Source organism: Trichomycterus rosablanca, chromosome 13 (assembly GCF_030014385.1).
Source record: "Trichomycterus rosablanca isolate fTriRos1 chromosome 13, fTriRos1.hap1, whole genome shotgun sequence".
Taxonomy (NCBI): Eukaryota; Metazoa; Chordata; class Actinopteri; order Siluriformes; family Trichomycteridae; genus Trichomycterus; species Trichomycterus rosablanca.
The window spans coordinates 27,199-53,934 of record NC_086000.1 but is presented as its reverse complement, the minus strand read 5'-3'; the positions used below and the strand labels follow the sequence as shown (position 1 = coordinate 53,934).

At 41.3% G+C, this 26,736-nt stretch overlaps 1 protein-coding gene, 2 long non-coding RNA genes and 1 pseudogene across 7 annotated transcripts; 2 read left to right on the top strand and 2 right to left on the bottom strand.

Annotated features, from left to right (window-relative positions):
- Window positions 1–1,501: 1,501 nt before the first annotated feature.
- On the top strand, window positions 1,502–2,061 carry LOC134325841 (uncharacterized). The gene is made up of 3 exons (XR_010014372.1): window positions 1,502–1,580; window positions 1,763–1,861; window positions 1,990–2,061. It is a non-coding gene; the product is annotated as an uncharacterized LOC134325841 (long non-coding RNA).
- A 1,117-nt stretch (window positions 2,062–3,178) lies between these two features.
- LOC134325594 (rhomboid domain-containing protein 3-like) lies at window positions 3,179–5,516 on the bottom strand (annotated as a pseudogene).
- A 3,163-nt stretch (window positions 5,517–8,679) lies between these two features.
- LOC134325505 (RNA-binding protein FUS-like) lies at window positions 8,680–25,822 on the top strand. Of its 5 annotated transcripts, XM_063007724.1 has the most exons (11): window positions 12,104–12,246; window positions 12,778–12,898; window positions 14,643–15,105; window positions 21,147–21,167; window positions 21,256–21,368; window positions 21,996–22,125; window positions 22,366–22,425; window positions 22,992–23,082; window positions 23,187–23,272; window positions 25,513–25,594; window positions 25,725–25,822. In XM_063007724.1, the coding sequence occupies exons 3-11, from the start codon at window positions 14,649–14,651 to the stop codon at window positions 25,756–25,758; spliced, it is 1,074 nt and encodes a 357-aa protein (XP_062863794.1). In that variant the 5' UTR covers window positions 12,104–12,246; window positions 12,778–12,898; window positions 14,643–14,648; the 3' UTR covers window positions 25,759–25,822. The 5 variants fall into 5 exon arrangements, with proteins under 5 accessions (XP_062863795.1, XP_062863794.1, XP_062863797.1 ...); XM_063007727.1 differs by lacking the exons at window positions 12,104–12,246; window positions 12,778–12,898; window positions 14,643–15,105 and adding an exon at window positions 19,783–20,136; XM_063007729.1 differs by lacking the exons at window positions 12,104–12,246; window positions 12,778–12,898; window positions 14,643–15,105 and adding an exon at window positions 20,210–20,324.
- On the bottom strand, window positions 10,590–18,464 carry LOC134325507 (uncharacterized). Its single transcript, XR_010014299.1, has 2 exons — window positions 18,014–18,464; window positions 10,590–10,912 (listed from the first exon to the last, which is right to left on the bottom strand). It is a non-coding gene; the product is annotated as an uncharacterized LOC134325507 (long non-coding RNA).
- Window positions 25,823–26,736: the final 914 nt, after the last annotated feature.

Genomic DNA, 26,736 nt, shown 5'->3' with positions numbered 1-26,736 from the left:
TGGCCTGGGCTATAAGAAGATTGCTAACACCCTGAAACTGAGCTACAGCATGGTGGCCAAGGTCATACAGCGGTTTTCCAGGACAGGTTCCACTCGGAACAGGCTTCGCCAGGGTCGACCAAAGAAGTTGAGTCCACGTGTTCGGCGTCATATCCAGAGGTTGGCTTTAAAAAATAGACACATGAGTGCTGCCAGCATTGCTGCAGAGGTTGAAGACGTGGGAGGTCAGCCTGTCAGTGCTCAGACCATACGCCGCACACTGCATCAACTCGGTCTGCATGGTCGTCATCCCAGAAGGAAGCTGACGCACAAGAAAGCCCGCAAACAGTTTGCTGAAGACAAGCAGTCCAAGAACATGGATTACTGGAATGCCCTGTGGTCTGACGAGACCAAGATAAACTTGTTTGGCTCAGATGGTGTCCAGCATGTGTGGCGGCGCCCTGGTGAGAAGTACCAAGACAACTGTATCTTGCCTACAGTCAAGCATGGTGGTGGTAGCATCATGGTCTTGGGCTGCATGAGTGTTGCTGGCACTGGGGAGCTGCAGTTCATTGAGGGAAACATGAATTCCAACATGTACTGTGACATTCTGAAACAGAGCATGATCCCCTCCCTTCGAAAACTGGGCCTCATGGCAGTTTTCCAACAGGATAACGACCCCAAACACAACCTCCAAGATGACAACTGCCTTGCTGAGGAAGCTGAAGGTAAAGGTGATGGACTAAACCCAATTGAGCACCTGTGGTGCATCCTCAAGTGGAAGGTGGTGGAGTTCAAGGTGTCTAACATCCACCAGCTCCGTGATGTCATCATGGAGGAGTGGAAGAGGATTCCAGTAGCAACCTGTGCAGCTCTGGTGAATTCCATGCCCAGGAGGGTTAAGGCAGTGCTGGATAATAATGGTGGTCACACAAAATATTGACACTTTGGGCACAATTTGGACATGTTCACTGTGGGGTGTACTCACTTATGTTGCCAGCTATTTAGACATTAATGGCTGTGTGTTGAGTTATTTTCAGAAGACAGTAAATCTACACTGCTATACAAGTTGTACACTGACTACTCTAAGTTATATCCAAGTTTCATGTCTATAGTGTTGTCCCATGAAAAGATATAATAAAATATTTGCAGAAATGTGAGGGGTGTACTCACTTTTGTGATACACTGTATATGGCTAATGTGGGGAATGTTGAATTTACAGGTATTTAAATCTGTGTTAGAGCAACCATTTCACACCCAGGATTACATACTATAGTGAATTCTGAGACACTTAGCATGTAGAGTACTGCCACACCACTGATTAAATACAGTTTTTGTTTTCAATTATGGTATTACAGGGGTATTACTCTCATATGGTGTTGGTACTTATTCGATTTATTTAATATTAAAAATGTATTGATTAGAAAGTCATAACATTAATTTATTGTAATAAAATAGGGTTAGGCTTTATTTTAACTAAATTAATTGGTTTTTTTTTTTAGAATCATACAGCTGCACTACACATTGCTGTGTTCAACAACTGCACTGAGATTGTTAAAATACTGATTGATGCAGGTTGTGACCTGGGCTTGTTTGATTATGTGAGTACATCATTTTAAATCCAACACTCGCTTACATTACTTAGCAATAAATCCCAAACTCCTTCAGCAAAAGAAACTAAAACATTAGCAAGTTCAAAAAATGTTGATCAGCTAATTTCATTTTATTTAATTATTTTTTTGCTCAGTTTTAGTTTCTCTGATTGTTTCCATTTGTTTCATAGCGGCTGCAAACAGTTTTGCACATAGCAGCAGAACACGGATACCAGAACATAGCTGAACTGATCCTCCTGGCTGGAGTTAACCTCGAACTACTCGACAAGGTGCAATCACACATGCCAGTTTAATAAAATACTGTAAACACATTTTTATTTATTTACTTATTGTATGTATTTTTAATTCATTTTGCTTGATTACATGAATGGAAACATCTGTATTTCCACATCTGCAGCAGAAAAAGACATCATTGGACATTGCAGCTAGAAGCAATCATGTAAACGTGGTAGACATGATTATCAAAGCTGATCAATTTTACAAATGGAAACAGGTATTTATGAGATATTTATACACACTTGTTAGTCTTAGTTAAAACCAAAACTTATTTCTGTTCTGTTTCGCAGGACTGTGATGCTGAATCCTTTGGGATAAGGAATGTGACCTTTAAACAGGATCACAGGACAGAGACGCAGCACATCCGCTCTATTTTATGGAAGTTAGCCACAAAATATCTAAAACCTGGAGAGTGGAAGACACTGGCACAACACTGGCACTTTACAGATGCACAAATCCGAGCCATAGAACAGCAGTGGACAGGTAGAGCAAATGAAGTCACTACCTTTCATAATTGTTTTATTTTAAAGATTTAGAATATACAGTTTAATGCTAATACAAAATACAACAGTCAGCCTGTAACAATCAGTTTTACCAAGCGGGAGGAAAGTTAACACCCACTGGTTTATTGTGCTTGTGACAGTTGGAAATATAGCTGGCTGATGTTGCATTAACCCTTATTTTAGCGACTTCTCTTTAACTAAAAAGTAAATACTGAAGAACTAAAACCTAAAGGATCTAGGGTTAGGGTTGTTCTTAGTTTAATGGCGCGCTGGTCTGCAATAGTACTGTGGTACATTAGTGGATCGAGTAGCTGGCACGCACTTGATTGTATTTCTAATCTGTTGCTTTTTTCTCTAGATTCAGACATTTATTTCCTTTATTTGGGTTTCATTGGGGACCGATTAAGTTAGCTCATTAATTGCCTGTTTTTTTACATTATTCTCTGGATCACTGGTTAGCTCACCTCTGATGCTCCACAGTGGCTGACACTGGTGTTTTTGTTTTGACTCTTTTTGGTGGTGAATCTGCTGTTTAGCCTTTCTTCACCACACAATTACATTTTTTAAACTTTTACATGTATTAATTATGTGGGAGGTGACTGAATGATGTGCTTGGAGACTGTGTGATGTGCTCCAAGAATAAACTTATAAAAGAACAAAGTTGTGTTTTGAACAATAAGCCTGTGTTCCAATTATACTGTCACAGAATGGTTACAGAAATAATTAAAATCCAAAACCGAGGTTCAATCAGGTGGGGCAGAGATCCAATACACTTGCTCATCACCGCTAGGATGTTAGGTGGTGTTATCACAACCTCTGCTCTGGTCGAGGTGTTTGCAATAGTGCTGGAGGCCCGACCTGGTCATCTATGAGCAGAGAAATGTAGCAGCCAGCGCCACCATGGCTTTCTCTGTAGGAAAGCCCATCTTCTGCAGCTGCTGCAGTCTATAAGCAATATAGGAAATATTATTTTTATTTTTCACCTGTATATTTATGGGTTGCCACAGCGGATCATATTAGTCTGCATTCCTGATCGGGCACAGTTTTGTGTCCTGTGCCTTCATGACGCAACTTTATTGTCATTCTTCTTTAAATCGGGGTTTGTGACCGGCACTGAGAGCGCATCGGTCAGCCGGGCTCCTACACAGACCTGACTAGCTGTGTCGGGGAGGCAGGGTGAATGAATTAGCACCCTCTCCAAGGTATTCCCGCAGCAAGTGTTTCCCAGTGGAATCAAACCTGTAGCAACCCTGACCAATACAAAGAGGCTAATGAAAATTAAATTAAATTAAAAGAAAACAAACCTTATTGACTAAACCGAGGATTTGGACACCTCCACGTTATCTGCTGCACCCGTCCTGCAGCGATGCCATTATCCCCACTCTTATCAACTCTTCATCCAACAGCTGTGTATCTGTTTCCATAACAGGCTCGTAGTGCCACTCCGGTACGCTGTGCGCCCATGGTTGAACATGGGAGTGATCTTCCAACTGGAACCTGCTAGTCGCTGCTATTCCCAAACGAGCAGCCTCAGCGTAAGGTTCAGGTCTTAAACACAAACAAGAGCAGGTAGGTCAGAGAGATCAGCTTACACGAATGTCACGTATGAAATATAGTTGAGGTCAAAGGTTTACATACACCTGTAAGGGACATGAACAGTTGCAATCAAAAGTAATCACCCAACCATAATATTCAATATTATTTTAGGATAAACACAAAATACTGATGTCCATGTTTATTATTATCCAACCCCCAGCCTTAGTACTTTGTGGAACATCCCTTTGCCTATTTATATGCTTTTAATCAATGACTTACAGTCACTATGGGCAGTTGTAGCCTAGTGGTTAAGGTACTGGACTAGTAATCAGAAGGTTGATGGTTCAAGCCCCACTATTACCAGGTTGCTGCTGTTGGGCCCATGAGCAAGGCCCTTAACCCTCAATTGCTCAGACTGTAAACTGTCAAAGTACTGCAAGTCGCTCTGGATAAAGGCATCTGCTAAATGTAAATGTGCCTGTGTGCGTGTGTACTGAACTGTGACAGTAAACTGTCTAAACAATTGAGAGTTCAGGGTCCTGCTCAAGGGCCCAACAGTGGAAACCTGGCAGCGGTTGGGCTTAAACCAGCCTTTTTATTACAAGTCCAGTATCGTAACCGCTAGGCTACAACTGCCTGAAAAGCTCTAATAAGTGATTTTGGTACGTGCCAACAAACACAATCTGATGTTTTCTTGTGGAATCTTCACCCGTTCTTCTCGTGCAGAAGCTTCCAGCTCATTGAGGTTTGATGGCTTTTATGCTGCAACTGATTTCTTTAAATCTTACAGTTGCAGAAATCATTAAAGTCCTGACACGTACAGGTTTATGTAAACGTACAGTACGTACTGTACATCATTTAGGCTACTTATTTGCAAGCAGGCGGTAACCTTGGTGTAGGGCTCGTGTAGGTGGGCAGCTGATAGCTGGGTAGGTAGGAGACACCGGGAATGAACGCCCATGATGGCAGGCAGGCGCACACACCAAGACCTTCTATCCGTTGCAGGAATTTGATGAACTCAGAGCTGTCTGGTAAGTATGTTAAGAGCTGTTCTGTAATATCAGTATAGTATATCCAGGAGCAGATAAATTCATCAGGGTCACAGTGGCTCTGGAAACACTGGCTGCAAGATGAAAATTAAGTTTAGTCAAGGCACCAGTCTATCACTAGGCACCTCCAATTCATCCAGTTCAGAGTTTCAAAGAGAAAATTACATTACCTAGACATGGTGAGAACATGTCAAACTCACTATCAGTATTGTAAGGTTAAGTTCAAGATGCTTTGCTGCACCCACATTACCTGCTATGTCACTGTGCCACCCTAAAATACTAAGGAAAAGTACCACTCAGCAATGTGGGACCTACATTTAATACACATCTCCAGTCATTGTAAGAATTTGGCATGCTCCTTCACCGGTTTCTCACACATTCCAAAACAATCTATCAATTCTATTTGATGTACCTCAAACAGAATGGCACTATAAAAAGTAAAGGATACAGTTTAGGCCCAGGCAGATGGCGTAGAAGAGCAGCAGTCCTGGCACGCTCGGCAGCAAGAACGAGACACACCAACAGGACAGTGTTGTGCAGGAGGGATGTGAATTCTTCATTACTCAACGCGTAGAAGATAAAGTCTGTGAACACAATAAAGAACTGGTATGGTAAGTATGGTACATTAAAAATACATCCCCAAAACTAATGTGCAATTGGACACAGTTGGTTTAACCACTTACCATAACACAAAAGACCATACATAACATTTAACATCACAGAACCTGAGATTTACATTACTTTTCTTTTTTACTTTTTGAGCCAAAACAGGCCTTAGTTATGTGTGCTTTACAAGTTTCTGACCACTTTATAAAAATACTACAAAGAAAAAGCATTCAAAAACTGTGATGTGATTGTTTTGTATAAATAAAGAGTACCTGTACCTGGTTCATAGCTTTTTGTATTCCCTGCAGTTCTTATTTGAGTCATTGTGTTAGCCAAATACTCGTTATCTGGAAAAGTATATCAAAGTAAATAAAGTATTCCTAAGACCATTACAGTTGTATCATGCATTTTTTGTTTACTCACCATGCTTCAGCCTTTCTGCAACAGTTTTTGGTACACATAGGGTGATATTCTTTTGGCTGTCCTTTAAATTGATGAGGACGTTGTCCATGTTGTGACATTATAGCACATGTAACATGAAACAGTGGCCTTATATACCAAAAGGAATAATGGATAAATAGTGCAGGTGTAGATTGTTATTCCAATGAATTCGTATTTGTGCCAGTATGCCAAATTGCCTCTCAAAACACATCTTTCCATTAAGTATTAATTGCTTTTTAGATTTAGAACTTTTGCTTTGGGCCCTTTTCATATTTTCGCTATTTTGAAAATGTAAAAGATAAAAAAAAAAAAAAGTTTTTGTGTCATCATTAACTTTATGCCTTTTGGAGATCAAAATATGCCTTATCCAGAATTCAGCTGCTCGCCTCCTTACTCATACTCGCTCCCGTGATCATATTACACCTGTTCTACAAAAACTTCATTGGCTTCCCGTTGCTCAACGCATTCAATTCAAAATTCTTCTATTCACTCACAAAGCTCTCCATAATCAGGCCCCATCCTACCTCACCGACCTGCTCCATCAGCACATTCCCTCCCGTAGCCTTCGCTCTTCTGAGGCTAACCTACTGTCCATACCCTCTAGGACCAAGCACCGGACCTGGGGTGACAGGGCCTTTTCCATAGCTGCTCCATCTTTATGGAATGCTCTCCCCAAACACCTACGAGATTGTCCTGACCTGTCCAAATTCAAGTCACTTCTCAAAACTCATCTATTCAGAGTGGCATTTAACTTGTAACAACACAAAATAAATGCTTTTATTTTTGCTTTTCTTTTTAATAGTTTTTATACTTAGATCACGACAGAAATGTGAAGTCCTAGATCCTAAAACTTGTAAAGTTTTCAGTTTCCTGATTGCATGTAAATCTGTCCTGTTTCTGTCTAATTTTAAGAAATTGTTCTATATTTGTTGTTCTCTCTCATAATTTAGCTAATTTTTAATGAACTGTCTTATGCTGCTCTCTTTGTTTTTATCTTAATTATTCTTGATGTTGATGTACTATTTTGATTTTGTACTATGATTTGTATGGTGTATGTACGTATTTGTTTTGATTATTTGTCTTATGTAAAGCGTCTTTGAGTATCTTGAAAAGCGCTATATAAATAAAATGTATTATTATTATTATTATTATCATTTTATCTTTCAACTTGCTTAACTGTTCACAGTAACAGTAATTGTGACCGGGGTGCCAACATGTTCACATGCCACTGTATTTTATAGATGCATTGTTAAACAGTAAACTTCAGTATGCTCATCGATGTGCCCAGTATGAATCACTAATGAATAATGTGGTTAATATGTACATTGTACAAATGTGTAGAAGTTTGTGCTTCTTTGAGCACTGACAAATCAGTTCTTTAGGCATTGATGATGAATAGTGGCTGTGGTTTATTGAAGATGAATCTCTTAACACAATCACCTTCTGAACAACACATTGTTTTGTTTTTCCAGAACAGCTTACCTTCTGGCCTTGGTTCTTGTGAAGAAACATGACACCATGCTCATCCACACAGCTTTATTTATGTAGCATATTTTAAAACGTTTACAAAGTTTACAGAGAAGAATGAAAAATAAACCAAAGTACAATAGTGATAGAGTGTTATTAAAAACAGTTAAGATATAAAATATTAAAGCAATTCAGATTGCTTTATATTAATAAAATTAGAAGACAAGGACCATCAGAAGTTCTAGAAAAACATCAAGATAGAAAGATCTGTTACATTAAAGAAATATCAGGTAGCCTACTTGAGTCTTTTCATGATATGGAATGATAATTATAAAATATGTTGAAACTTGTACGAAAATAAACTGTCTAGTAGAAAGCATGATAGTATTTCGCACATATCGGGTCTTTAAGACAAATAAACTGAGATTTAGAATGAAACGAAACAACAGAGGATTCCGCGAAGCTTCTAGCCAATGAGGATTAAGCTCTGTCGTCATCAAGCGTCTCTCAGGCAGCGCAGCCCGTGGAGAGCAACTGCAGCGACCGGTTCCACCGCCTGCAGCCGCCGCGCTCTCGCGAGATTATAACCAGTCTGTCACCGCGACAAAAAAAATTAACCGGCAAGCACCGTACCGAGCCAGGCGGCGATCGGTCTGCGCAGCGCCGGGTTAAGTCGAACAAGCCTGATGGCTCGTACTTAAAAGAGTCGGTTCTTTGAACCAAATTTACAAATACAATAATTATTTATTTCCAGTCATTTCGTTTACATAAATCCTCACCAGGATTAAACCTAAGTACTAAAAACTGTGAGCTTGTTGGAAGTTCCATTCGTCTTAGAGAATTTATTCACTGAATCATTAGAATACGACTCACTGTTAAAGAGTCGAAACGACTCATCAATCCTGCACGATTCATTTCTGTTGGGCGAGTCCATTCAGCAATGCAAAACGTATGTGTACTTTAATCGTAACATAAGGAAATGTAGAAATCACTGCATAAAATGCGTCAAATATCGATTTTAAATTATGTATTACGTAGAAGACTTGTTTCCTTTTTAATAACTAATAAATGGTCAGCTTTGCACGGGGTCTTTCCTTCTGTTTAGCACCCCTACAATCAAGCTTTGGTTTGCTCCTTGATTTGACCGTGCGCGTGCGCATTAGGTTTGAATAAGCCTACAGAAACCGATGTTCGCACAACGCATGCGCAGTTCAGACCAACGGGTAGCGGCAGAAATGGCTTCGTTTTCTAGTAAGTCGGCCTAAGTTTTATTTGGGATAAAATGCATTTTCTGAACTAATAGCGTGTATCAAACGTAGAAATGAGTCGATATATGTGTTACATAGCTCGTTTGTGGAAGTTAAATTAGACTTGGCGATTAAATACAACCGTTTACCGGTAAAAATAATATCTTTATTGATTTTTCTATTAGATTTTAATGGTTTATTGATGTCTGTTACTTTCTTGCTTTTGTAAGGTGTCCTTGAGTGTTTTGAAAGGCGCCATAAATAAAATGGATTATTATTATTTTTATTAATTGTTAGGTCAAAGCGGCCTGCGTTGCTAGTAGCAGCAGCATACTAGCGTACTTCATAGTATGCGAGGGTAGACTAGTATGGATTATTCTCGTTAGCGTTGATTCGTACTATGTAGTATGTAAGTACGTTAGTATGGTGGTTGGGCCGTCGCTATAGTATTGTAAATAATTACCACAATAGACCACTGAAGTCGTGTCGTCATTTTGTAGGCCACGCCATGTTGTTATGCCCATATTTGGTAACCCGGGTCTAAGATAAATTTTGAATGGGAAATATGAATGAAGATTTCGCAAATTGTCTCTCTCGCATCCTGTAGTCATAAAAAATGTTCCAGAGCTGTTGGGTTTTGTTTTATGGAGATTCTTCTGTCTGTTATCACCGGATCCTCTGAATTATGAAGTCGTTAAAGAGTCACAATAAGAATATTGCTACATGTAAGCTAACGCTACTGCGCACGGAATTGACGTCACTAAACTGGAAGCCTCTTAATGTTTTCTTTTGTTTTTTCTTTTATAAGCCTCTTAAATAAGCGCAGGAAGCAGCGAGATTCACCAGAGTAACAGTGCGGTGATATTCACAAGTTTTAGTTGATATTTTTAGTAGTTAGCTACATTAAAGTAGAAAGCGAGGACGGTCGGGTGTTACGCCTTTGGTTGAACTCAGCAAAAGCGAGCCGCTCGTTCCGTTGATTTGATTGGTGTAGTTCAGTGACGTCTAATTAATGTGCAGTAGCGTTAGCTTTCGTGTAGCATTATTAGTATTACGACCCTTTAACGAGCTCGTAATTCAGAGGATCCGGTGATGTACAGGAGAAAAATGTACACAGGACAAAGCGTACAGGGTTCTGAACATGTTTATTTAGCACAGGATGCGTTAGAGTCGATTTTTATTTATTTTTTTTTTAATTAATTTTTTTTTTTTTTGGAAAACCCTGTTCATTTTTCCCATAGGAAATCTGACTTAGACCCGGGTCTCCAAATATGGGCATAACGAGGACTACAGAATGACGCACGACTTCAGTGCTCTATGGGGAAATTGAACCTTTAAGTTGAGACTAACTTTTGCATTTCTTATTTTTCTTATTTTTGTAAGATAACAGTGGCTACAATCAGTCTGGGGCTCAACAGGCGTAAGTTTTTGTTTTATTTCTTTACTGAAATGTCATTAAAGCTATATTGAATTAACTTCAATTTGAGGTCAATAGTCAGCATCTTTAAATTGATTTTGCATTGAGTAAATTTTTTTTCCTTAGGTATGGTTCATACGCTGCCCAGCCTGCACAGGGATGCGGACAAACAGCACAGGTAATTTTTAACAGTAGGGATTAACTGTGTTGCAAGTTTAGTGTGAATTCACCATGTGTACAGCGTGAAAGTGTCATGTTTAGAAATATCAAATTTAGCTGTCCTGTATTTTGTCCTGTTCAATACTAGTTTAACATTGCCTCTTTTAATGAACTAAAGGGGATAACACAGCTTTCACTAGATTCTTAAATGGGTATATTACTTAAAAGAACCTCTGACCCAGAACTTGTGTGGAAAACGTTATGTTCTGAATTCAAGGAAGGATTAGACACTAGGATTTAACTAAACATGACAAAGTTTATTTAAACATAAATACAAGCAATTGGTAAAGGTATTCTGAGCTTAGGGGTTCTTCTGTGTACCAAGCTCTACAGAAGTCCATCGATCTATGGCATGTGCAGCCTTTTATTAAGAGAAGGAGGTAGAAGTGAGTGGTGCCTTCATCTTGACCACTCAGAGTCGTGTCTAGAAGCCGTTAGTTTCACAGTTCATAAAGAGGAACAGGGATGCATCTGTGCTGTGGTTACTCCATCTTGGTGTTCCTCAACTGTCAGCTGCTGTCTGGAAGAACACTTGCATGCAAAACCATTTCAAAACCACCTACAGTGGGGCCAAAAAGTATTTAGTCAGCCACTGATTGTGCAGGTTCTCCTACTTAGAAAGATGAGAGAGGTCTGTAATTTTCATCATAGCTACACTTCAACTATGAGAGACAAAATGAGAAAAAAAAAATCCAGGAAATCACATTGTAGGATTTTTAAAGAATTTATTTGTAAATTATGGTGGAAAATAAGTATTTGGTCAATAACAAAAGTTCAACTCAATACTTTGTAACATGACCTTTGTTGGCAATGACAGAGGTGAAACATTTCCTGTAAGTCTTCACCAGGTTTGCACACACTGTAGCTGCTATTTTGGCCCATTCCTCCATGCAGATCTCCTCTAGAGCAGTGATGTTTTGGGGCTGTCGCTGGGCAACACGGACTCCACAAATTTTCTATGGGGTTGAGGTCTGGAGACTGGCTAGGCCACTCCAGGACCTTGAAATGCTTTTTACGGAGCCACTCCTTCGTTGCCCGAGCGGTGTGTTTGGGATCATCGTCATGCTGGAAGACCCAGCCACGTTCCATCTTCAATGCTCTCACTGATGGAAGGAGGTTTTGGCTTAAAATCTCACGATACATGGCCCCGTTCATTCTTCCCTTAACACGGATCAGTCGTCCTGTCCCCTTTGCAGAAAAACAGCCCCAAAGCATGATGTTTCCACCCCCATGCTTCACAGTAGGTATGGTGTTCTTGGGTTCTTCTTCTTCCTCCAAACACCACGAGTTGAGTTTTTACCAAAAAGTTCCATTTTGGTTTCATCTGACCACATGATATTCTCCCAATCCTCTTCTGGATCATCCATATGCTCTCTGGCAAACTTCAGACGGGCCTGGACATGTACTGGCTTAAGCAGGGGGACACGCCTGGCACTGCAGGATTTGAGTCCCTCTCGGTGTAGTGTGTTACTGATGGTCCCTTTGTTACTTTGGTCCCAGCTCTCTGCAGGTCATTCATCAGGTCCCTCCGTGTAGTTCTGGGATTTTTGCTCACCGTTCTCATGATCATTTTGACCCCACGGGATGAGATCTTGACCCCAACGGAGATTATCAATGGTCTTGTATGTCTTCCATTTTCTTACAATTGTTCCCACAGTTGATTTATTCACACCAACCTGCTTGCCTATTGTAGATTCACTCTTCCCAGCCTGGTGCAGGTCTACAATTTTCTTCCTGGTGTCCTTCGACAGCTCTTTGGTCTTGGCCATGGTTGAGTTTGGAGTCTGACTGTTTGAGGCTGTGGACAGGTGGACAGATAACGAGGTCAAACAGGTGCCATTAATACAGGTAACGAGTGGAGGCCAGAAGAGCTTCTTAAAGAAGAAGTTACAGGTCTGTGAGAGCCAGAAATCTTGCTTGTTTGTTATTGACCAAATACTTATTTTCCACCATAATTGACAAATAAATTCTTTAAAAATCCTACAATGTGATTTGCTGGATTTTTTTTTTCTCATTTTGTCTCTCATAGTTGAAGTGTAGCTATGATGAAAATTACAGACCTCTCTCATCTTTCTTAGTAGTAGAACCTGCACAATCAGTGGCTGATTAAATACTTTTTGGCCCCACTGTACACTGTTCAACAACATCTATTCAGTTGTTCCTCTAATCTCAGAGGACAGGGTCTAACACACACACATAGTTGTTAACGGTCATTAGATTATTTTGAGTTCATCTACACACACACACATACAGTCTCATGTTGTGAGGCACAAAAATCTTTACTATATAAGGAAAACATTCTATGGTATTACAAAAGCTTTTGTGAGCATTCATTTTAATCCAGCAACGTATAGGGGAAAAAGTTTAAAAAAAAAAGTACTTGTTCTTTATATCTCACCTTTTAATTTCCTACATTTTTTGCAGGGCTACAGTTCATATGCCCAGCCTGCAGCCACTGACTCTACTAATGGCCAGGCTGCCTCTTCTGCTGGTGGATGTGCGCAACCACAGTATGTAGCCTCATGCGGACATACAGCTGCACCAGGTTTGTAGTATAGAATACAATCTTTATTGTCACTATACACAAGTACAATTAAATTTCGAACCCTTATCTATATACAGGGGTTGGACAAAATAACTGAAACACCTGGTTTTAGACCACAATAATTTATTAGTATGGTGTAGGGCCTCCTTTTGCGGCCAATACAGCATCAATTGGTCTTGGAAATGACATATACAAGTCCTGCACAGTGGTCAGAGGGATTTTAAGCCATTCTTCTTGCAGGATAGTGGCCAGGTCACTACGTGATGCTGGTGGAGGAAAACGTTTCCTGACTCGCTTCTCCAAAACACCCCAAAGTGGCTCAATAATATTTAGATCTGGTGACTGTGCAGGCCATGGGAGATGTTCAACTTCACTTTCATGTTCATCAAACCAATCTTTCACCAGTCTTGCTGTGTGTATTGGTGCATTGTCATCCTGATACACGGCACCGCCATTGGATGCACATGGTCCTCCAGAATGGTTCGGTAGTCCTCGGCAGTGACGCGCCCATCTAGCACGAGTATTGGGCCAAGGGAATGCCATGATATGGCAGCCCAAACCATCACTGATCCACCCCCATGCTTCACTCTGGGCATGCAACAGTCTGGGTGGTACGCTTCTTTGGGGCTTCTCCACACCGTAACTCTCCCGGATGTGGGGAAAACAGTAAAGATGGACTCATCAGAGAACAATACATGTTTCACATTGTCCACAGCCCAAGATTTGCGCTCCTTGCACCATTTAAACCGACGTTTGGCATCGGCACGAGTGACCAAAGGTTTGGCTATAGCAGCCCGGCCGTGTATATCGACCCTGTGGAGCTCCCGACGGACAGTTCTGGTGGAAACAGGAGAGTCGAGGTGCACATTTAATTCTGCCGTGATTTGGGCAGCCGTGGTTTTATGTTTTTTGGATACGATCCGGGTTAGCACCCGAACATCCCTTTCAGACAGCTTCCTCTTGCGTCCACAGTTAATCCTGTTGGATGTGGTTTGTCCTTCTTGGTGGTATGCTGACATTACCCTGGATACCGTGGCTCTTGATACATCACAAAGACTTGCTGTCTTGGTCACAGATGCGCCAGCAAGACGTGCACCAACAATTTGTCCTCTTTTGAACTCTGGTATGTCACCCATAATGTTGTGTGCATTGCAATATTTTGAGCAAAACTGTGCTCTTACCCTGCTAATTGAACCTTCACACTCTGCTCTTACTGGTGCAATGTGCAATTAATGAAGATTGGCCACCAGACTGGTCCAATTTAGCCATGAAACCTCCCACACTAAAATGACAGGTGTTTCAGTTATTTTGTCCAACCCCTGTATATACCCTTATCTACTGTGTTTATCTCTGTTAACATTTATTTTATTGTGTTGTGCTGTTGCCTTTAAGTTCCACATATAAGCTGATGTTTTAAGTTTGCTATGAGGAAGCCAAAAAGTGTTGTTTTTTTTGTTTTTAATATTCAAGTTGAGAGAGATTCTGCATCAAAATGGGTAATGGTGCACTGTGTAATATCTCACACCCTCATGGTGTGATCACAATCATATCTTTCTGTTTAAATAAATAGGCAATGAGTTCTTGTTGCATATCTGGGCTTGTTCACTACTGGTCAACAAATGCTTTAAAATCTACTCTGTGCAGCGTTAATGACCAGATTAATGTATGTGTACACTAAAAGATCTTGGTGATGTAACTGTTAATAAACCATATGGCTTCTATGTTTGATTTCTCTCCCCCACAGCTGCATATGGAACTACGCAAGCTGGAGCTCAGGCCTGCAGCCAACCACCACTGGCCGATCCGGCCTACAGCCAACCACCGCCCGATCAGGCCTGCGGGCCACCACCGCCCGATCCGGCCTACTGGCCACCACCGCCCGATCCGGCCTACAGGCCACCACCGCCCGATCCGGCCTGCAGCCAACCACCGCCCGATCCGGCCTACTGGCCACCACCGGCCTACAGGCCACCACCGCCCGATCCGGCCTACAGGCCACCACCGCCCGATCCGGCCTACAGCCAACCACCGCCCGATCCGGCCTGCAGCCAACCATCGTCCGATCCGGCCTGCAGCCAACCACCGCCCGATCAGGCCTGCAGCCAACCGGCGCCCCCACCCGCTCAGGACTTCGGAACTTTTAACTCCACTGTGGCTGCTTCTGCTCAGACTGCTTGTGCTGGATACGGCCAGCACGCTCAGCCAAGGTGCCTGCACTTACTCACATAATACAAAATACATCCAGTGCTGCCTGCAGGGTGGCCATAGACCACTGAAGTCGTGTCGTCATTTTGTAGGCCACGCCATGTTGTTATGCCCATATTTGGTAACCCGGGTCTAAGATAAATTTTGAATGGGAAATATGAGCGGAGATTTCGCAAATTGTCTCTCTCACATCCTGTAGTCATAAAAAATGTTCCAGAGCTGTTAGGTTTTGTTTTATGGAGATTCTTCTGTCTATTATCACCGGATCCTCTGAATTATGAAGTCGTTAAAGAGTCACAATAAGAATATTGCTACATGTAAGCTAACGCTACTGCGCACTGAATTGACGTCACTAAACTGGAAGCCTCTTAATGTTTTCTTTTGTTTTTTCTTTTATAAGCCTCTTAAATAAGCGCAGGAAGCAGCGAGATTCACCAGAGTAACAGTGCGGTGATATTCACAAGTTTTAGTTGATATTTTTAGTAGTTAGCTACATTAAAGTAGAAAGCGAGGACGGTCGGGTGTTACGCCTTTGGTTGAACTCAGCAAAAGCGAGCCGCTCGTTCCGTTGATTTGATTGGTGTAGTTCAGTGATGTCTAATTAATGTGCAGTAGCGTTAGCTTTCGTGTAGCATTATTAGTATTACGACCGTTTAACGAGCTCGTAATTCAGAGGATCCAGTGATGTACAGGAGAAAAATGTACACAGGACAAAGCGTACAGGGTTCTGAACATGTTTATTTAGCACAGGATAAGTTAGTCGATTTTTTTATTTATTTATTTTTTATTTATTTTTTTCATTTTTCCCCACAGGAAATCTGAGTTTGACCCAGGTCTCCAAATATGGGCATAACGAGGACTACAGAATGACGCACGACTTCAGTGCTCTATATCAGGGGTCACCAACCTTTTTGAGGCCAAGAGCTACTTCAAGGCTACTGAATAATACGAAGGGCTACTTGGTGATACAAACTTCCTGAATAACATAAAGTTGCACGGTTCACTTTTAATGATTATTATTATTATTATTATTATTATTATCAATATTCATAAATATGAAGAGACTGTCTGATCATATGATAATGTTAATGATTCCTCAGAATAATTATTAACAACTATTTACCATGGTAGAAAACATAAATTTCAACATGTAACATTATTTATCTCTATTAATCTAAATCTGTCAGAGCTATCACATCTTTAATATTTTTGTAAATATATTTCTTGACAGTTTTGTATGAATAAGTACATATGTAGCATTTTGATCAAAATCACATTTTTTTTAACAAATGATCATCACACTTATTATGGATTTACTGATCTTTATTATATTTTAATATAAAATAAATATAAAAGAATTTATTTTAAACAAGGTTTGTAGGAGGAAAGGGACATTAATTTTGTATATAAAAATAGTTTGACATTAATTCATGAAATGATACAAGATTTTAATAGATTTATTTACTTGCACAATTAAATTATTTTAAAATAAATAAAATAATTTATTTAAAAACAAGGTTTGTAGTAGTTGAGGAAGATTGATTGTTTGTATATAAAAATGCTAAAAAAAAATTTGAGATCTTTATAGATTTATTCATCTCCACTATAAATTTGTGACAAATTTTTTCATACTTTATTGATACTTTTTAAAGTTAAATTAATGGAAAATAAATACAAACGTTATTTTTTTTAAAATATGGTTTGTAGTATTTAATGTGTTTGTATAAAAATAGTTTGACATTAATCCATCAAATCATGACAAGACTTGAATGGATTTATTTCTCTGTAATGAGTGCAGAGTAAATGTCTCCTACATGTTTCTGTTAGTTTGATGACGCTCCCTAACGTCTTAGCTGAAGTGAGAGCTTGATCAGCGGTTTAATTATAACCTTTCTGTAAAGAATAATAATAATATTAATAATAATAAAATTTTATTTGAAAAGCGCCTTTCATAGGGTAAAAACTACATAAAACCCGCATCTCGCTCCGATGCGGCTGCGCATGCGTAGCTCACTTATCTCAGCGTTATGCGCACGTTTTAAAACTCCGTACTCCGAGATCAGAGCTCAAATAAACATCAAACAGTTTTGTTTTTTAAATGTTATATTCACTATTGTCATTTTTAAATCTACATCAATGCAAGTGTTATTAATTTAAAAAAAACAGCAACACAAATACAATGTTTAGACGGAGCTCTATAGTCACTATAGTGCTATTTTGGAACATGTCCTGCGGGCGACTCATGTGGTCCCTGCGGGCGATCAGGTGCCCGCGGGCACTGTGTTGGTGACCCCTGCTCTATATGGTCTGTTTACTGTGTTAGCTGTTTGATGTGCTTGTGTGTCTCTCGTTTTACTTGCACACCAGCATTAACACTGATTTCAGGCTATTCTGATTAGCACATTCACTCTATCTAGTCACGATAAAGCAGTACCCTAAATATGTTCAGGAAGGGCAACAACTACTCATACCTGGAATTATAATAAATCCTTTCCCAATCCTAACCCTGTCATGGCAGAGGGCTCCCCTTCAAACACACGCATACGGTCATAAGCCTCTTTTCACCTGCCAGAGAAAGTCTCAAAGAGCTGTACCATCCACATAACACATGCTCTGCTCTCTGCATATGACTCTGCAACTACAACATGTGCTTTTACTAGACAGTATAGACCCTGCAATGGACTGGTGTTCTGGAAAGAATGAATAAGCTCTTTAGACCATATATAGTTACTGGTGGACCATACAGGAATATTAAGGCAACTGTGAATCTAATAAATTCCACATTTTGGGTTAATGTACCTATGGTTTGACTACTTTTTTTTTTTTTAATCTTGCCCTCTTAATGAAGGTTTTCTTTATGTTGTGCCTTTTTATCTAGTAGTGTCATAACTGGTGGCCTTTTATACGTACAGATCTTTGCGTAGTTTCTCAGTTTCTTTGTAATTTAGGTTTTTTTTTTTATTAGCCTCATCATGCAGCTTTCTTCAGCTATTCACCGAGCTCCCCTGCCTAGTATCCGGTTAGCCAATGCCCAGTATCTGGACAACAAGCTCGACGACCTCCGAACCAGGATCAAGTTCCAGAGAGACATTCGGGACTGCAACCTTCTCTGCTTCACCGAGACATGGCTGAACCCAGCGCTACCGGACCACGTCATCCAGCCGGCCGAGTTCATCTCGGTATACCGCATGGACAGAACAATGGAGTCGGGAAAGACGAGGAGGTGGTGTGTGCATGATGGTAAACAGCAGCTGGTGTGATAACACCAATGTCGTTACTCTTGCACGCTCCTGCACACCTAACCTGGAACTTCTGGCACTCAAGTTTCGTCCTTTCTACCTTCCTGGGGAATTTACTTCGGTCATTGTCGGCACCGTTTATATTCCACCTCGGGCGAACACGGACACTGCACTGTGTGAACTTCATGACACACACACACAGTTTCAGACTCATCACCAGGATGCTGCACTTATTGTGGTTGGTGATTTTAACAGCGCTAACCTCAAACTCGAACTTTTACCAGCACATCACCTGTCCCACCAGAGGAGAAAGGACACTGGATCATTGTTACACTCCATTCAAAGACAGTTACAAGGCACAATCTCATCCACCGTTTAGAAAGTTGGACCACGCCGCCATCTTCCTCATGCCTAAATATAAACAGGCTGAAAGGCTGAAACAGGAGGTTCCGGTTCAGAGGGAGGTCACACGCGCTGGACGGACCAATCGGTGGCTGCCTTGCAGGACGCTCTGGATGACGCAGACTGGGATATGTTCCGAGAGAGCTCCGCTGATGACGTCAGCGTGTTTACGGAAGCGGTTGTGGGATTTGTTGGGAAACTGGTGGACGATACGGTGGAGAAAACCGTAGTGAAAACTTTTCCCAACCAGAAGCCGTGGATGAATAAAACCGTCCGCGACGCTCTGAACTCTCGCACCGCTGCCTACAACGCGGGGCTCATCAGCGGTAACATGGAGGAATATAAAGCTGCGTCTTACAGAGTACGCCGAGCGGTGAAGGAGGCGAAGCGGCGCTACGGGGAGAAAATAGAGACACAGTTCCAGCAGAGTGACTCTAGAACCCTGTGGCAGGGACTACGGACCATCACGGACTACAGAAGCCCACCCTCCAGACTGGTGAGTGCGGACGCGTCTCTGGCAACCGAGCTGAACACCTTCTACGCTCGCTTCGAGGCTGCAGCCGGCAACGCTAACAGCGCTAACGATGCTATCAGCGCTACCGGTGTGACCAGCATGCACACAGAGCTCGTCGGAACGCAGAGACCACTCATCATCAGGGAGAGTGATGTTCAGGAGAGTGAACACCAGGAAAGCAGCCGGACCGGATGGGACCGCCGGCCGAGTCATCAAAGCCTGCGTGGATCAGCTAGCACCGATATTCACAGATATCTTCAACCTATCCCTGACCCAGTGCATCGTACCAGCGTGCTTCAAACTATCTGTCATCGTTCCAGTCCACTGATTGTGCAGGTTCTCCTACTTAGAAAGATGAGAGAGGTCTGTAATTTTCATCATAGCTACACTTCAACTATGAGAGACAAAATGAGAAAAAAAAATCCAGGAAATCACATTGTAGGATTTTTAAAGAATTTATTTGTAAATTATGGTGGAAAATAAGTATTTGGTCAATAACAAACAAACAAGATTTCTGGCTCTCACAGACCTGTAACTTCTTCTTTAAGAAGCTCTTCTGTCCTCCACTCGTTACCTGTATTAATGGCACCTGTTTGACCTCGTTATCTGTCCACCTGTCCACAGCCTCAAACAGTCAGACTCCAAACTCAATCATGGCCAAGACCAAAGAGCTGTCGAAGGACACCAGGAAGAAAATTGTAGACCTGCACCAGGCTGGGAAGAGTGAATCTACAATAGGCAAGCAGGTTGGTGTGAATAAATCAACTGTGGGAGCAACTGTAAGAAAATGGAAGACATACAAGACCATTGATGATCTCCCTCGATCTGGGGCCCCATGCAAGATCTCATCCCGTGGTGTCAAAATGATCATGAGAACGGTGAGCAAAAATCCCAGAACTACACGGAGGGACCTGATGAATGACCTGCAGAGAGCTGGGACCAAAGTAACAAAGGCTACCATCAGTAACACACTACGCTGAGAGGGACTCAAATCCTGCAGTGCCGGGCGTGTCCCCCTGCTTAAGCCAGGCCCATCTGAAGTTTTCAAAGCCAGCAGCTCAAATGGGTGAAGGGGAACTTGCTAAATTCAAGAATTGTTTATTTTAACCTATGTATTTTGTTTTTCTATTTGTACCTTATTTTTTTTATCATTATGTTCTGATAGTGTTCCCCAACCAGGCCCTCAGGAATCCAAGGTGTTACTTCATGGTTTTCTTTAAGCGAATCAAAACTTAAGTGTACTTGGGTCGTTTATCTCTTGGTTTGGGGTAGATTCTGGTTTTAAAGTCTTCTTGATAATCTGTCTATTTCCAAGAAAGAAAAATCCATTGTGGGGCCCTGAGGTCTGGAATGGGATATGCTGTTATGAAACTCTGGTTTTGACGAAGTGCTGTTTGCACTTTGAATCTGTTCAGAAATGTTTGGTTTTCTTTTGGAATTTTTTTTCTGGAATATACTGTTTTGTTTAATCAGCACACCTATGATTTGGTGTTGGGGGGGGGGGGGGGGGGGGGGGGGGGGAGCTTTGTCCATACTTTGTTGTTAAATGGAATTTCACCATCTTCGTTTGTAGCATGGCTGGAGACAGAGGTGGCTTCAGTAGGCCTGGTGGTAAGTTATTACAGCGTATATTACACTGGCTACTGCACTTCTGAGTTTTGAGTATATTTATACTTAAGAGAATGTTCACTGGTGTACCACTTGTGTGATGGATTTTGAGGATTGGGTGTTTTGAATTTAAAAAGGGGGTTCTTTTTTTAAAATGTCTTCATGGTTTATTAAAAAAAAAAAAAAAAACACGTGTGGCTCACTGTGCATCCTCATTTCTGTTGTACTTAATGGATCTTTTCTCTCTCTTCCTCTGTTCTCTCAACTGTATGAAATCCAGGATCTGGGATGGAGCGTGAGGGTAAGTGTTGACTGTATCCTCTACTTTGGTATTTTGCTTCTTTAATCATTTACAGTAGATTAATGACTTGCATGTATAATTCCTTCAGGACCCCTAGAGCAGGACGGGTCTGAAAACCGCACCATTTACATCAGTGGGCTCACGGAGAAGGTTACGCTGGGGGGTTTGGCAGAGTTCTTCAAAGATGTCGGCAAAATCAGGGTGAGTGCCACAGCTCTGGGGTTCAGGCGAGTTGACCTTGTTCAGTTGTTCTGATCCCGGTGTTCATACTGTAGGCACTGTATACAGTGGACTGGAGTTAGACAATGACGAGCGTCCTTGTTAATACTACACAGGCTTCATGCACCATGTGTTGTGAGATAATAACCTCATTAATATTAGTGAGCTGCAGTTTGACCCACAATACCCTGATGTTGGTCTGTACCAGATGCCCTCTAGACCAAGTGTCTTGGACACCCAACAGCCAAAATCTATTTTGATTCCGAGCCAATACTCTGATATTAAAAATATATGGATTGTGTCTGTGCCTCTGCTTTGTCACTGGTTTCTGGGTGGCTCGGTGGGTAGCACTGTCGCCTCACAGCAAGAAGGTCCTGGGTTCAATCGACCGGTGGAGTTTGCATGTTCTCTCCATGTCTGCATGGGTTTCCTCTCACAGTACAAGGTGTGCAAGTGAGGTGAACTGGAGATACAAAATTGTCCATGACTGTGTTTGATATTAAATGCCTGGACTGGTGAATATCTGTCCTGTCATGAATGTAACCAAAGTGTGTAAAACATGATGGTAAAATCCTAATAAATAAATTTGTTTAAATTCTTTTGTTGCAGAAAAACCCTCGCTTAGGCCAGCCATCAATCAACATCTACACTGATCGAGATTCTGGTAAACCCAGGGGAGATGCCATTCTGTCCTATGAGGAGCCTCGGTTTGCTCGAGCTGCAGTGGAACTGTATAGTGGTTCGTGTCCTTATTAAATTGTACATGTTTTACATTGGAGGCAAGTGTAACTCAGGGAGGAGTTTCCAAACATCAGACAAATTGAGATTTATGCCTTAGTCTTAAAATTTATTGGGCTCCTATTTGAGACCAGTATGGCATTTGTACAGGTTTGAGTTAAAGCCACTGACCTAAACAGTAGGCATTGATGTACAACCTAATTTCTTATGCCTAATTCTCCTCCACCTCTGTTCATCCCAGGTCAGGAGTTCCAGGGGTTGAAGCTGAACGTGTCCATGGCTAAGAGGAAGAACCCACAAGGTATGATGATGAGGGGAGAAATGCCAGTGGATAGTGGTACTGTCAGATTTTCACCAGAAATCTCAAAGATGAACTGGATCTCAATTTTTCAGGTTTTAGTTCAGTGTCGTAAAACTGTGGCCACAGTGTTTAATGGGTCTGTTTTTAAATGACAGACCCGTCACCTGTAAATTATTTTAAAGGCTCTAGCAGGTGGCACGGTGGCTAAGTGGGTAGCATTGTTGCAAGAAGGTCCTGGGTGTTTGATCCCCAGGTGGGATGGTCCGGGTCCTTTCTGTGTGGGCTTACTCCCGGTGCTCCGGTTTCCTCCCACAGTCCAAGACGTGCAAGTGAGGTTAATTGAAGATACAAAATTGTTCATGACTGGTTACAGCTGCTTGTGTGTCCATTTTGTTTGATTGTTTTGTACACATTCACTTAACACAAGCAAATTGTCCATGACTGTGTTCGATATAAACTTGTGAACTGATAAACCTTGTGTAATGAGTGACTAACGTTCCTGTCATGAATGTAACCAAAGTGTAAAACATGACATTAAAATCATAATAAACACACACACATTACAGGTTTCATGGGTCGAGGTGGTGAGAGAGGAGGATCTCGCATTCGTTTTAGAGGTCCACCAAAGAGAGTCGGAGACTGGGACTGTGAAAACCCGTAAGTCCCCCTCCATTCAGCATGCGTGTGTACTTGCATGTCTAGCCGAATGTTTGCTTTGGTGTTGTGTATTTATCCTAGCTTTTCGTCTTGCTCTTTTGCAGTGGCTGCTGTAACATAAACTTTGCATGGAGGAGCAGCTGTAACAAATGCAAAGCTCCCAGGTCAGAGAAGATGCGCCCCCTTCTAGGTACACACTGACGACACAATGCTGTTTTGGTTTAAATCGGACTATTTGCATGTGCTCTCTTCTTTCCAGACAACTCAATGCTTTGGTTTGATATCAGACTGTCTGTGTGATTTTAAAGGAACCATGTGAAAGCATAGTTCTTAAATCCATCAACAGTATCTAGAGATGTAACACTAGCCTATCAAGTGTTTGGTTGCCCTTTTAAAATGAAAGCTATTTTAGAAAGCTTCCTTTCTGTATCTATATTCAAAGATGAGTAACTCATCATATTGTGGCATCTTGTAGTAATCAGTGGCTGCTGATTTTTTCATTAACCAAAAATAATCAACTCCCAGGACCTGTAGTGGACATTCTGGGATGAAGGATGCAAATCTAACTAATAAATATGGGTTTCTGTGCACAGTAATGAACTGATGTACATTTTTAATCAAAAGCAACTAAATACAGTGTATCACAAAAGTAAGTACACCCCTCACATTTCTGCAAATATTTCATTATATCTTTTCATGGATCAACACTATAGACATGAAACTTGGATATAACTTAGAGTAGTCAGTGTACAGCTTGTATAGCAGTGTAGATTTACTGTCTTCTGAAAATAACTCAACACACAGCCATTAATGTCTAAATAGCTGCAACATAAGTGAGTACACCCCACAGTGAACATGTCCAAATTGTGCCCAAATGTGTCGTTGTCCCTCCCTGGTGTCATGTGTCAAGGTCCCAGGTGTAAATGGGGAGCAGGGCTGTTAAATTTGGTGTTTTGGGTACAATTCTCTCATACTGGCCACTGGATATTCAACATGGCACCTCATGGCAAAGAACTCTCTGAGGATGTGAGAAATAGAATTGTTGCTCTCCACAAAGATGGCCTGGGCTATAAGAAGATTGCTAACACCCTGAAACTGAGCTACAGCATGGTGGCCAAGGTCATACAGCGGTTTTCCAGGACAGGTTCCACTCGGAACAGGCTTCGCCAGGGTCGACCAAAGAAGTCGAGTCCACGTGTTCGGCGTCATATCCAGAGGTTGGCTTTAAAAAATAGACACATGAGTGCTGCCAGCATTGCTGCAGAGGTTGAAAACGTGGGAGGTCAGCCTGTCAGTGCTCAGACCATACACCGCACACTGCATCAACTCGGCCTGCATGGTCGTCATCCCAGAAGGAAGCTGACGCACAAGAAAGCCAGCAAACAGTTTGCTGAAGACAAGCAGTCCAAGAACATGGATTACTGGAATGCCCTGTGGTCTGACGAGACCAAGATAAACTTGTTTGGCTCAGATGGTGTCCAGCATGTGTGGCGGCGCCCTGGTGAGAAGTACCGAGACAACTGTATCTTGCCTACAGTCAAGCATGGTGGTGGTAGCATCATGGTCTTGGGCTGCATGAGTGTTGCTGGCACTGGGGAGCTGCAGTTCATTGAGGGAAACATGAATTCCAACATGTACTGTGACATTCTGAAACAGAGCATGATCCCCTCCCTTCGAAAACTGGGCCTCATGGCAGTTTTCCAACAGGATAACGACCCCAAACACAACCTCCAAGATGACAACTGCCTTGCTGAGGAAGCTGAAGGTAAAGGTGATGGACTAAACCCAATTGAGCACCTGTGGCGCATCCTCAAGTGGAAGGTGGAGGAGTTCAAGGTGTCTAACATCCACCAGCTCCGTGATGTCATCATGGAGGAGTGGAAGAGGATTCCAGTAGCAACCTGTGCAGCTCTGGTGAATTCCATGCCCAGGAGGGTTAAGGCAGTGCTGGATAATAATGGTGGTCACACAAAATATTGACACTTTGGGCACAATTTGGACATGTTCACTGTGGGGTGTACTCACTTATGTTGCAGCTATTTAGACATTAATGGCTCTGTGTTGAGTTATTTTCAGAAGACAGTAAATCTACACTGCTATACAAGCTGTACACTGACTACTCTAACTTATATCCAAGTTTTATGTCTATAGTGTTGTCCCATGAAAAAATATAATAAAATATTTGCAGAAATGTAAGGGGTGTACTTACTTTTGTGATACACTGTATGCAACCTGGTTTGAGTGTAGATAGATAGATCACTTTATTAATCCCAGAGGGAAAGTCAAGTATTACAACAGCTCAAGGTACAATAGAAAAACTATTAAGTAAATAAAAAAAATTATTAATAAAAATTATTAATTAAATAGGCTCAAGGTACATAAGAAATATTACGTTATTTGGTCTATTCCCACATTTTCTGATTGGTCAAGGCGGTATGCATGGAGGCTGGGGAGGTGAACCCGGAGAACAGGGAACAAGAAGAGGAATGGGACCAGGAAAGATGTACATGAGGTACGCCTACGCATCGTAAAAAAAGGATTGAAGTGTTGCTGCGTCACATGCTCATGACCCAACACTTTACAATGATGTGAATGTGCTCTTACAGTGTAGGAAGGCCGTCTCACTGTGTTTTTCTCCGCAGGGATCGTCATGAGCGCAGAGAAAGGCCCTACTAAAGCTTTAAAAAAAAATTTTATATAAATTTTGTAACTTTTTTTAAAATAAAATTTTGATATGCAGGTTTTCTTTGTCATCGTCTTGTGTTAAACTCATCGGCAGGTTTGATTGTCGCCACTTAATCTGGTTAGCAGGATTACATATTTTATTCTGAAGCATTTTTATTGGCTGATGTGGATTTAATTGTAGGATTTAGTATGTAATTTTTTTTACATCCAATCATCCAGTTAGCTTACCTAAAGCCAGATTTCTGCTACCATCTGTGCTATTTTAATACACTGATGTCAGATTTGAATAAAAGAACTAGGGTAGTCTTAGTGAGTGATTAGTTCCAGGTCAAATTATCACCAAGCAAACTTTTGACTTTGCTTCTCAGTTACCAAGTCCATGCATATTTGTGAAGGCTGAGATACTGTGTCCCAAACAGCTTACCATATATCGTATGGTAACAGAATTTGTCGTTTTAATTTAGTTTAAGATTTGGTACTAGGCCCCTGGTTAAAGAACAGTTGAGAGATGCGCTGTCAAATGTTAATAGTATTTGGTATAACTATTATTTGGATGGTAAAATGTTTGTTAATAGACTTTCATGCCTGTTTAAAATAGAATTTAAACCATTATCTAAATGCAGGACACACTAATTGATACCATAACAGTGCAAAACCACATTTCCAGAATAGTTGGGACAGTTTGTAAAATGCAATAAAAAAGGGACGTCCAAGGGACGGTGTGAAAAATTTATAAACATGCTGATGTCCATAAAAAAGATGAAGTTTCTTCTAAATAAGCTAATATGAAAATATGCTGAATCTTGTGTGTGTGTGTATACACACAACCAAGTTTATTTTAGCTTCATGAAGACGGTGGGTTTTGAGCAGTTCTGTCCATTTAATGATTTCTGCAACGATGTTCTTTACAAGTGTAGTAAACAACTGTTTGCCCAGACCTTCCTTTGCTTACTGCATGTGCAGCTTACT